Source organism: Ovis aries, chromosome 2, assembly GCF_016772045.2.
Source record: "Ovis aries strain OAR_USU_Benz2616 breed Rambouillet chromosome 2, ARS-UI_Ramb_v3.0, whole genome shotgun sequence".
Classification (NCBI taxonomy): Eukaryota; Metazoa; Chordata; class Mammalia; order Artiodactyla; family Bovidae; genus Ovis; species Ovis aries.
In genome coordinates this window covers 104,411,622-104,424,404 of record NC_056055.1, presented here as the reverse complement: position 1 = coordinate 104,424,404, position 12,783 = coordinate 104,411,622, and the positions used below count along the sequence as shown (strand labels likewise).

The 12,783-nt window shown below is 49.2% G+C and overlaps 1 protein-coding gene across 4 annotated transcripts in view; it reads right to left on the bottom strand.

The window, feature by feature from the left end:
- Positions 1 to 4,245: 4,245 nt before the first annotated feature.
- The window catches only part of MSRA (methionine sulfoxide reductase A), a 373,287-nt gene continuing 364,749 nt past the window's right edge, over positions 4,246 to 12,783 (bottom strand). For all 4 annotated transcript variants that reach the window (XM_004004443.4, XM_042243545.1, XM_042243544.1 and 1 more), the window contains one exon: positions 4,246 to 5,009. In XM_004004443.4, coding sequence (XP_004004492.2) covers positions 4,845 to 5,009 — 165 coding nt within the window. In that variant the 3' untranslated portion in view covers positions 4,246 to 4,844. The remainder of the gene's footprint in view (positions 5,010 to 12,783) is intronic.

Genomic DNA, 12,783 nt, shown 5'->3' with positions numbered 1-12,783 from the left:
TGGCGCTGGGGGTAAAGAACTCATCTGCCAATGCAGGAAACCTGAGACATGGCTTTGATCCCTGGGTTGGGAAGATGCCCTGGAGAAGGAAATGGCAGCCCACTCCAGTATTCTCGCCTGGAGAATCCCATGGACAGAGGAGCCTGGCGGGCTACAGTCCATGGGGTCACACAGAGTCAGACACGAATGAAGTGACTTCCCACACACACATCTTCCACATAGACCCCCTTCATCCCTAGAGAAGTGAGTGTTATTCATTTTAAAGAGAGATCATGGGAATTTCCAATGACTTCAAAGAATTAGGTAAAGAACAGTTTAGTTCAAATTAAGTTGATGGACACAGCAATTTGTTCACAAAAACAATTTGGTTTTTAAAACTCAAACCCATATACTACGGGGGGGGGGGGGGGGGGGGGGCGGGTGCTGTTTGTTTTGGATTTGGGTTTTTGGCATGTCGTTAAAATGGTAATTCTTCTTGGCTTTCCTGCGTGTCACTTAGTATTCTCAACAATAAATCTTTGTAAGCTGGGAGACGCTGTGTGCTGCTTGATCCTATTTCTATAAAATAATAATGACGTGTCTGTGTATTTGCAAACAGGAGGATGCAGCAAGTTACACTGGACTAAGGAGCTGCCTGTGCATGGCTGCAATTAACAGTGTTGTTTATTTCACGTATTTATTTGAGCACACATAAGAAAATGCCAGGGGTGGAGAAAGGTGCGCAGTGAAGAGGAAGTTTGCCCTTTATAACTGTTTATAATTGTTCTTTTTCTCTCCCGGAGAAATCACTGTCAAAGTATTAACTATATCTTACCTTTCATACACAATTGTGTCCATTCTTATACATAAATTTACTTATTAATATTATTAGGAGTGTTCTTTATGTTCTTTTTCCATATCTCAGTTTTCTGACTTTTTTTTATCAAGATGCATGATTCTTTAATAGAAATTGTAAAATGGTCCAAAAGCTTTGGGGGCATGAAAGTTTGTGTGTTCCTTCATTTTCATGTCAATGATGTTTGTTCCACCTGGGCTTTTGGGGGCAATCTCTTTCATGACGCTTCAAGATTGGTAAATTGTTGAAAATTTGATGTTTTAAGCCACAATCTAACATTTTGACACGATTTTTGTACTTTCTGCCTTCTGAATATATAGTGTGTACACCTGTTGTCTTAAACCAATGACCTATTGTAAAGCATAATGGGTTTTTGGTTTGGGTTTTTCCTTTTTGCTATTGTGAACAACTCAGAGCAAAATGAAGCTTTTCCTGGGGAAACGGGAAGAATTCTGAAAAACCAAAAAGTGCTTAGAGGCAAAACAGATTTGGAAACCACTCCTTGGTACATCAAAATGAATGCATGTGACTGGACGATGATGGTGGATATTTACTTTTTGACCAAATTGTCATTCATCACCATTGCTTTTGACTAAATGGCTTGCTCCCTTTTCTGAGAGTTGAAGAGCTGGGAGCATAGTCACGGTTGGAGAGTCAAATCAAAATGAAAAACATCCACCCATCCAGTGACACCGTGTGCTTTGTGCCAGATGCCCACCCCTCAATAGGCTGTAAGAGCAACCTGTTGCCACACCTTCCACATCCAAACAACTTTTCTCTCCTAGGGTGACAGTGGGGGGCCTCTGGTTTGCCAGAAGAAAACCAGGAAAAGCGAATGGTACCAACTGGGCATCGTCAGCTGGGGAGTGGGCTGCGGCCAGAAGAAACAGCCTGGAGTGTACACGCAGGTGTCTAGTTACCTATCGTGGATTGAGATGGAGACCAAGCTGTCCAAAAGGCCCTACAAGCATGAGCCAGACTCTGGGTACACTTTGCTTCTATCACCCTGGGCCATCTTGGTACTGTATTTTCTGATGTTTCTATTATCCCCATGATTAAACACTGCATTGGCTCAAAACCAAGCCTTTGAAGCAAGTTCAAGGGTGGGTTGCAGGTTGCCAGGAGGGATTCTGATACAATTAGCCGTGCCTGAAATAATCAGATACCTATACGTGTGTGTGCGTGCTCAGATGCTCAGTCGTGTGTGGCTCTTTGTGACCCCATGGACTGTGGCCCACCAGGCTCCTCTCTCCATGGAATTTTCCATGCAAGAATACTGGAGCCGGTTGCCACTTCCTCCTCCAGGGGATCTTCCTGACCCAGGGATCAAACTCGCCTTCCCTGCATCTCCCGCATTGGCAGGGGGATTCTTTGTACCACCTGGGAAGCCCCAATCATCTACCTATAGCAGTGCTTAAAATACAACCAGGACCCACTCAGAGGCCTGTGGCTCCCCTGGGAGTTGGAGGCAGACTACCAACTTGACCCTGAGCCCTCTCCAAGAGTTTGGATGGAGCGTTTTTTCCATGGAGAGTGGTCCAAGGATCTCTGCAATAGAAAGCCCGTTCTTTTTCTCTCTCACAATCAGGTCTCTTCTACAGCTTGTTTCATTTTCCATTTCTTTTGCTCCTGCGTGGAGAAACACTTCAATTCCACGCTTCCTTCGCTCATAGCTCATCCCTGAGACCTATGGACTTGGTCTCCAGAAAGGTCCCTGCCCTTTACCTTCCTTTGCCTCCGCTTGGTTCAGAGCCCCAGTAAATGCTGCTTCTGGCTCTCAGAGACCACGAGTAACAACGCTGAGATTTAGGACCAGCGCGTCACTGACGCAGAAATGTCCTAGAGAGGAGGCGGGAGAGAAACACACAGCTCACTGGGTTATTTGCTTTTTTGTTATTGAGTTTCATGAGCCGTTTGGAAATTAAGCCCTTGTCGGTCCAATCATGGGTAGAAGACCAAAATAGATATTTCTTCAAAGATGACATACAGATGGCCGACAGGCACACGAAAAGACGTTCAACATCACTCATTAGTAGAGAAATGCAAATCAAAACTACAGTGAGGAATTGGTTTTAACCAGTCAGAATGGCCATCATTAAAATACAAATAACAAATGCTGGAGAGGGTGTGGAGAAAAGGGAACTCGCCCACACTATTGGTGGGAATTAAATTAGTGAAGCCACTAGGGAGAATATTATGGAAGTTCCTGAAAACAATTAAACATAGAGTGACCATATGACCCAGTAATCCCACTCCTGGGCACATATCTGGAGAAATCTCTAAATTCAAAAAGATATATGCACCTGTGTGTGTATAACAGCACTATTCACAATAGCCAGGACATGGAAGCAGCCTCAATGTCCACTGACGGATGAACAGGTACAGGAGATGCAGTACATACATACACAACAGAATATCACTCAGCCACAAAAAAAGGGTGAAATAGCGTTATTGGCAGCAACATGGATGGACCTGGAGATTACCGTGCTCAGCGAAGTAAATCAGAAAGAGAAAGACAAGTACCATATGATATCACTGGTATGTGGAATCTAAATGCACTTATTTACAAAACAGAAACGGACTCCAGACACAGAAAACAAATTCATGGTTAGCAAAGGGGAAAGCGGGTAGGGGAAGGACAAATTAGAATACAATTTTTTAATCTTATTAACAGGTCTTTAGAAGACTCAGCATGGTCTGGCTTTTCCTATCTCTCTGGGATACTTCTCCCTAATACCGTCCTCATTCACAACTGTTCCAGCCCCACTGGCTTCCTTGTTCTCAAACACCACAAATTTCCCCCTGCCTTGGGCCACGTATACCTCCTGGTCTTTCGGCTTCTATCCAAGGGGAACCGTGTTATGTTTCTCCATCCACCTCCTGACCCCAGAATGCTGTTCTCCGCCCCAACCTGTGTGTTCATTTCTCCTTTGCATCATTCAGAGTATTCAGTCCTCAGCTTACATGGCACCACCTCCCCTGACCGCCTAGCTAAAACAGCTCTAAACACAGCTCCACAGCCCCCAGGCCCAACTTACTAGCTTATCTGATTTGCCATCTCCCTATCGTTTGTGAGGACCAGAAATCATCTTACTTATTCATGGGTTTACCTGTTTATTGCACGTGTCCTCCACCCCTTGTCCTCAATACAAAGCCTCTTAAGGGCAGGGATTCCATGAGTCTATTCTCTGCCTGGACTAGCCCCTGATGTGACGACTAAAACAGGCGGATGGAAAACAGCTATTATTACTAAAGTTGCAGGGAGCTAGAGCTGTACATGTTTTCTAAAGATTGCAATCAGATTTCCCATTCAGGGGAAAATGATACTTAGCCTTTGAGAGCTCTAAAATTTATCTTATAACACTTAGAAGTATCCTACCTAAACAAGCAAAAGACAGATGAGACATCAGTTTGTATTAGCAGACTGTAGGCCTTTATTAGAACAAGCATATGTCATAGCTGTGAGCAAAGCGTTAAAATTTATCAAGCTAACTCATAGCTTTTCCCTGCCACGAGGAGGGCGAAGAAGAGAGAGAAAGCCCCTTATACATGTACAGGATCAGCTGAGCAAAGTATTTCAGGGAACCACTCATTGAGGCTATAAACGCCTGCAAATTTTAAGGCACTGAAGGGCAGGAGGGCTTTTGAGAGGGGCGGCATGTGGTGAAGGAAGCCCTGACCTCTCGCCTCCCAACACATATTCTGCCAGCTTGGTCCCCGGAGGCACCCAAGCACGAAAAGTGAACACTGATTATTCGTCATCCTCATTCAGACAGCAAACGGTCCAAAAATTTTCACCGCGGGCTCCTCCCACCATAACTTATTAGGACATAAATTACATGTCATCAACTTGCCATGGCACTTCATGTAAATTACCCCTTAATAAACCAGATTTTCATGAATGTCTTTGCGCACTACAAAACATCCCTGGCGTGAACCGCAGGGATGGAAGCATTTCTGTTGGAAGCATTTTTGCTGTGACCTCGAGGGCTGACCGCGTGGGGAGAAATTACTTTTTAATACCCAGGGGACAAGATACTCCGGTGCCCCCAAGGCCGCAGTACCCGCCGGGGTTCTTGCTCAGGTACTGCTGGTGGTAATCTTCCGCATAGTAAAAGGTCTGTCCCTCCCGGATGTCCGTGGTGATCAGGCCGAAACCATGCTCCGACAGAACCTGTGGAGAGAAAGGCACCATCAGGACCAGATGCCCCGGATCTTGGGAAGGAGAAGGGGCGGGGGCCGGACGGGAGGGGCAGACACGTGGCCACGGGCGGGGGTGGTGAACAGCGTGGGTGCTTGGGGCCTGCCCCCGGGCATTTCCAGGCTGGGTTATCCTGAGCAAGCAAACATCTCCCTCCCTGTGTCTCAGGGCTGTGGGGTTTCAAGTCTGGGGTTTAATTCGTTTGTTTTCTGATTCTGAAATTTACACTCTGCCCTCTACACTAGCTCTGCCCCCAGGGTGTCGGGAGCCCTTGTGTGGGCCCTCTGGCTGCCCTGGGGAGGAGGGGTCCCTGAGGGCACTCACTACGGCTGCAGTGGGAGGGGTGGCAGTGTGGCTCCTCTGCCTCCGCACGGGGTGGACAAAGCATGCCCCCCTCGCTGGTTGGGGCTCTGGGCAGCAGGGGCCCCGCGGGAAGCCCTGGAGGGCAGGGGCCGCCTGGAGTCTGGGCTCTGCCCCTCCAGTCTGGAGCCTGGGGAGTGAAGTCGGGCAGGTTGTGGCCTGTGGGCCTGGTCGGCTCCTTGCCGCCCTCTGTGACCCAGTTTAAGGCCTGGTGGCACCTGCTGCCAGGCAGAGGAACACAGTGAACACCAGTGGGGGAGGAGAGCCCAGCTATTTGGGGCAGGAGACGGATTAAGAAATAGACATTGTTCCCCGTGGATCTCCGCCTGTTTCCTCTCCCTTCTGGATTTCAGCTGTGCCCTAGTTCTTCCTTGGTACAGGCTGCCCGGGGTCTCTGAGCTCAAGGCCACAGAGACGCGACCTGGGTTCACACATTCCGTTTTAGACGGGGGATGCGAGGAAAGAGATCAGGATTTGACTATTGTTGGTCCATTTAAGAGGAAGTTGTCGAATTGGCCCAGCACAGGAAATCCACTTTAATTTTTGGCATGAGTCACTGAAGGGCTTTGCTGGTGGCTCAGACGGTAAAGAATCCTCCTGCAATGCAGGAGACGCAGGTTCGGCCCCTGGGTTGGGAAGATCCCCTGGAGGGGGGCATGGCAGCCCATTCCAGTATTCTTGCCTGGAGAATCCCATGGACAGAGGAGCCTGGCGGGTTACGGGCCATAGGGTCGCCCACAGTTGGACACAACTGAAGCAATGGTCACCACTGAAATCAGACTGATTATATTCTTTGCAGCCAAAGATGGAGAAGCTCTTTACAGTCAGCAAAAACAAGACCAGGAGCTGACTGTGGCTCAGATCATGAACTCCTTATTGCCAAATTCAGACTTAAATTGAAGAAAATAGGGAAAACCACTAGATTATTCAGGTATGATCTAAATCAAATCCCTTAGGATTATACAGTGGAAGTGAGAAATAGATTTAAGGGACTAGATCCGATAGACAGAGTGCCTGATGAACTATGGATGGAGGTTTGTGACATTGTACGGGAGACAGGGATCAAGACCATCCCCAAGAAAAAGAAATGCAAAAAAGCAAAATGGCTGGCTGAGGAGGCCTTACAAATAGCTGTGAAAAGAAGAGAAGCGAAAAGCAAAGGAGAAAAGGAAAGATATAAGCTTCTGAATGCAGAGTTCCAAAGAATAGCAAGGAGAGATTAAAAAAAAAAAAAGCCTTTCTCAGCGATCAGTGCAAAGAAATAGAGGAAAACAACAGAATGGGAAAGACTAGTGAGCTCCTCAAGAAAATTAGAGATACCAAGGGAACATTTCATGCAAAGATGGGCTTGATAAAGGACAGAAATGGTATGGACCTAACAGAAGCAGAAGATATTAAGAAGAGGTGGCAAGAATACACAGAAGAACTGTACAAAAAAGATCTTCACGACCTGGATAATCATGATGGTGTGATCACTCACCTAGAGCCAGACATCCTGGAATGTGAAGTCAAGTGGGCCTTAGAAAGCATCACTATGAACAAAGCTAGTGGAGGTGATGGAATTCCAGTTGAGCTATTTCAGATCCTGAAAGATGATGCTGTGAAAGTGCTGCACTCAATATGCCAGCAAATTTGGAAAACTCAGCAGTGGACACAGGACTGGAAAAGGTCAATTTTCATTCCAATCCCTAAGAAAGGCAATGCCAAAGAATGCTCAAACTACTGCACAGTAGCACTCATCTCACATGCTAGTAAAGTAATGCTCGACATTCTCCAAGCCAGGCTTCAGCAATACGTGAACCGTAAACTTCCAGGTGTTCAAGCTCGTTTTAGAAAAGGCAGAGGAACCAGAGATCAAATTGCCAACATCTGCTGGATCATCAGAAAAGCAAGAGAGTTCCAGAAAAACATCTATTTCTGCTTTATTGACTATGCCAAAGCCTTTGACTGTGTGGATCATAATAAACTGTGGAAAATTCTGAAAGAGATGGGAATACCGGACCACCTGACTTGCCTCTTGAGAAACCTATATGCAGGTCAGGAAGCAACAGTTAGAACTGGACATGCAACAACAGACTGGTTCCAAATAAGAAAAGGAGTACGTCAAGGCTGTATATTGTCACCCTGCTTATTTAACTTATATACAGAGTACATGATGAGAAACGCTGTGTTGGAGGAAGCACAAGCTGGAATCAAGACTGCTGGGAGAAATATCAATAACCTCAGATATGCAGATGACACCACCCTTATGGCAGAAAGTGAAGAGGAACTAAAAAGCCTCTTAATGAAAGTGAAAGAAGAGAGTGAAAAAGTTGGCTTAAAGTTCAACATTCAGAAAACTAAGGTCATGGCATCTGGTCCCATCACTTCATGGGAAATAGATTGGGAAACAGTGCAAACTGTGTCAGACTATTTTGGGGGGCTCCAAAACCACTGCAGATGGCGATATAGCCATGAAATTAAAAGACGCTTACTCCTTGGGAGGAAAGTTATGACCAACCTAGATAGCATATTAAAAAGCAGAGACATTACTTTGCCAACAAAGGTCTGTCTAGTCAAAGCTATGGTTTTTCCTGTGGTCATGTATGGATGTGAGAGTTGGACTGTGAAGAAAGCTGAGCACCAAAAAATTGATGCTTTTGAACTGTGGTGCTGGAGAAAACTCTTGTGAGTCCCTTGTACTGCAAGGAGATCCAACCAGTCCATCCTACAGGAGACCAGTCCTGGGTGTTCATTGGAAAGAATGATGCTGAAGCTGAAACTCCAATACTTTGGCCACCTCATGTGAAGAGTTGACTCATTGGAAAAGACCCTGATGCTGGGAAAGATTGAGGGCAGGAGGAGAAGGGGACAACAGAGGATGAGATGGCTGGATGGCATCACCAACTTGATGCACAGGAGTTTGGGTGAACTCCAGGAGTTGGTGATGGACAGGGAGGCCTGGTGTGCTGCAATTCATGGGGTCGCAAAGAGTCGGACACGACTGAGCGACTGAACTGAACTGAAGCGACTTAGCAAGCATGCATGATTCACTGATCCATTCTTCCCTGAGAGCCTTCACCTTTCTGTTGGATCTCCTGCCAGGCCTCTGAGCCAGAATGAGGCCAACAGAGGATCTGATGACGGGCAGGTGCAGGATTAATGGAAGGGGCCTCACCAAGGCTTGAGGTTTGGACCCCACAGCTCAGATGCAGGCAGTTTCCTTATAAGGGTTAGAAAGGAAAATGGGGAGCCATTCTGACTTTGGGACAATCTTTTGTAAACGAGCAATTATCAAGGGTTTACTATGTGCCACACTGTGATAATTTCAGCTTCACAACAGCCATCTGAAGGAAGTAACTGTTACTGTTTCGGTATTTGAGTGTGTGCACAGTACTGCGCTGTGGCCCTGATGTCCTCAGCTTGCCCTGCTATTGTACAGGCTGCAAGTTGAAAGTGAAAATGAAAGTGTGAGTCGCTCAGTCGTGTCCGACTCTTTGTGACCCCATGGACTGTACCCCGCCAGGCTCCTCTGTCCACAGGATCCTCCAGGCAAGAATACCAGAGTGGGTTGGCATTCCCTTCTCCAGGGATCTTCCCAACCCAGGAACTGAACTCAGGCATCCTGTATTAGCATACAGATTCTTTACCACCTGAGCCACCAGGGAAGCCGTGGCCGCAAGTAGGGAACTGCATTTCCCAGACCCTACTGCCAGCGGCCCCAGTCTAGATCCCACCAGTGGCAGATGTGCGTGCGGCCCCTGGCAGGTAAACCCAAGGAGAAGCCGCCACCCGCCAGGCATAGCTGTGAGGATGGGCACAGGAGTGGGCCCAGAGGAGACCTGGGGCCCCGTCAGCTCCTCCTGAGAACCATGGGCTCTTGTGCTGAGGACAGTTACAGTCATCACAGTGATTCTAGCAATTTCTGTCACTTTTTGGCATCCCCAGTTCCAGAGGTGCTGTTCCCTGACCTTCACTCCAACAGCCTTTCAGATTATTCTGGAGGCACCGAATTCTCTGTGTAAAACTACCCCCCTTAAGATATCTCAAACATGTTCTGTTTCTGTGATGAACCCCAGCCGGTGAACTTGGCCTTTGGTGCCAGAACTGTTTGCAGGAACCAAAACCTTCCTGCGCATCAAGACCAGGGTACTGGTTAACCATCCTGGTCAGACTTCAGGTCAAGAGTGGCCTCATCGTGCGTGCAAAGCACAGCAGTGCCCCACCCACCGTCTGTGGTGCCAGGCATTTACTTCCACGGTCACTAAGGTTTGCCTGTGAAGAAGGACCATTGATGGGCGGCTGGCTTTGCAACATGAGGGGGCTGTGGCCAGGGAACACTCTGGGGTGCGTGCTGTTCTCCGGGCGCCACTTGAGAGCTTATGAAAGAGAAAGATGTGGGGCTGGGACCTGACAAGCCCGGCCCAAGTTCAGAGAACCAGAGAGCTTCTCAGACTGACTACAGATATTGATACTAATGTCCTGTCTTTTGTGGCCAGAGCCAAGTACCAAATCGAAGGTTGGACTCTGAGGGTCCCAGACTTACCAGCAGAGTTCACACCCTCGCCAGTCGGAAGCTCAGCCACAACGGCCGGATTTTGACGCGGGGACGCTGGTCCCCACTCAGCAGACCCTAAGCTCCGACACGAGTCCCCATGTGCCAAGGTGACCTTAAATTCCGACCTGACACCTTTCCCCGCCGAGGCCACGATGGACCGCTCTGGATGAGAGTCGGCCTGCTCTGAGACCTGAGAATCTCAGACCCAGGCTGTCCCCGCTCACTCCCCACCCTGGCTCATCCTCTCTGTGGGTCACCTCCTCACCACGCGCTCAGCATGGACCCCTCTCCCTCACAAACGGCCACCCTCCTGGTACAAACAAGGACAACCTTCATAAGGCCCTGGAGCTCACAGCCGCCTTCTCCAGAAGCTCCTTTTCCCAGAGGCAGGGAGCCGGCGGCAGTGAGCGCTTATTGGCCAGGCTCTGAGCGACCCTTACCCAGAGAGCAGAGGCCTTACCCAGAGAGCAGAGGCCTTCAGGAGCCGCAGGGAGGAGGTGTGGGGCGGCGGCCGGCAGTACCAAGCTCCGCCACAAGATGGCAGACACCACACTCTCATTTGAGAGGAGAGCCTGAGAATAAATGGCGATGAAAGCCCACCGGAGCCAGAACCGCATGCTGCCCTCCTGCACTTCCCGTTAGACTAGGACATCCCGGCCACGTCTGCTCTAGGGTGCAGGTCACCCCGTGCACTGGGCCAGCGGCCTCTGGGCTGCAGCCTCCCTTAGCTCAGGGCTATCCTCAACCTCCATCTGAAACCGGGAAGTGAGGACAAAATTGCACTAAAGATATTGGATGAAAAGACCGAGGAAGTAGGAAACCGAGAAACCCTGCCTCGTCCCTGGCTTCCCTCCTTCCCAGAGCCCGGGCCCTCTGCTTCCTCAGTTGCACCCTTAGCAAGAGCAAGTTACTGCCCCAGCCCCTCCCAGGGCCTGCCTTCTCTGAGGGATACACACACACACACACACACACACACACACACACACACACACACACGGGCACACACACGTCACTGCCCCCTGGCCCTCCCAGGACCTACCCTCCTCCAAGGGGTACACACACACACGTACACACACACGAACACACACACATGTGCACACAAACACACTCTGGAGAAGCATGCACACACACATACTGGAGGGGTGCACACACACACGGACACATACACACAGAGACGCACACACAGATACACAAACGCACAGAGACACACACCAACATACGGACACACACAGACACACACACACGCACCCTAGAGCATAGTAAGTGTGCTCTGATGAGCATCCAAGGTCAGGCAGAGATGGCACCTGGCCCCCTGGCACGTGAGGACTTTGTGGCAGGCCTGGCCCACTTTCCCATCAACGCCCAGCCTGGGGGAAAGGAGCCCACCATCTTGCCCTCGGTAGGCAGGCCTCCTCCTCCACTCCCTCCCACGCACGCCCTACTTCTACGGCTGCGCTCCCGTCTCTGGGGGGCAGGAAAAAGAGGTTGCGGGGGTGCTCCCAGAGCCGGGCAGAGCTCCCTGCCCTCAGCGGGCGGCTCCGGCCCCAGCCTGCAGAGGAGGTGGCGGGGCGTGTCTGCCTGTGGGAGTGTCCTGGGCCGGACCTATCCTTCCAGGGCTGCCGGCAGGAAGCCTTTCTTTCAACAAAATGAGTGAATACAAGCCCACTCTGCTTCTGCAACCTGCTAACGAGCTCACTGTCAGCTTTGATTCTCCCAGTGTCTGGGGCTACTCGGCCTACTGTGAGGGAAAGACAGACTGACGCCACCCTGAACGCCTGCCTGGAGGCTCCACAGGCGGGGCCTGACCAGGGCGGACACCGAGGCAAAGAAGCAGCTCAGTCCCAGGTCCCTGTACTGTGTCTCCAAAGGGCTTCTCCACACACTCTAGCCCACGAAGAGGAAACAGTTATTTCTGTTATTTCTCAGTGGAGGACAGTAAAGCCCACGGAGAGAGGGGGCTTGTCCACAGCTGAGCTCTGATGAGAACCTGTTATTGTTCAGCCGGGAAGTTGTGTCTGACTCTCTTCGATTCCATGGACTGCAGCACGCCAGGCTTCCCTGTCCCTCGCCATCTCTCGGAGTTTGCCCAAGTTCATATCCATTGAATCAGTGATGCCGTCTCATTTTCTGTCTCCCCCTTCTCCTCCTCCTCTCAACCTTCCCCACCATCAGGGTATTTTCCAGTGAGCCAGCTGTTAGCTGAATCAGGTGGCCACAGTATTGTAGCTTCAGCCAAAGTACTGCAGCTTCAGTTTCAGTATTTTGGAATACTCCTTCCAAAGAGTATTCAGGGTTGATTCAGATGAGAACCTGCCCCCTATTTCCAGCACTGCTGCAAGAATACCTCAGCCAGGTGAAGGTGCTACCCCCAACCCCTTAGGAGTTATTTTAAAATCTCCAAAAGAGACCTAGGCACCCAAACATGGATCACACCCCGCCCCCCGCCCCACAGCCCTGCTCACATCCTTGTGACTCAAAAAATGCAACGTATTTCTTGGTCATCTCACTTTTTTTTTTTTTAATTGTGGTAAAATCCACATAACTTCAAGTTCTCCATCTTAACCATTTTTAGGTGTATCTTAATTTCAATCACAGTTTAAAGATCCAGTGAGAAATGGCTCTGTTGCCAGTGAGAAAGCCACCAGGAAGGGAAGAAGGTACCTGCAGTTCAGGTGCATATGTTTTAAAGCCTCGAGAAGCCTGATCCAAGCAAACCCCACCTCCTCCACCCACCAAAGGAATTCAGTCAGCCATGTGTTCGGTTTTGATGTAATTATTTGGAGCATGTAAGTGTGTTTTATGTTATGATCACTTTCAAAAGATGTTTTCATGGGAAGAAATTAGTGTCCT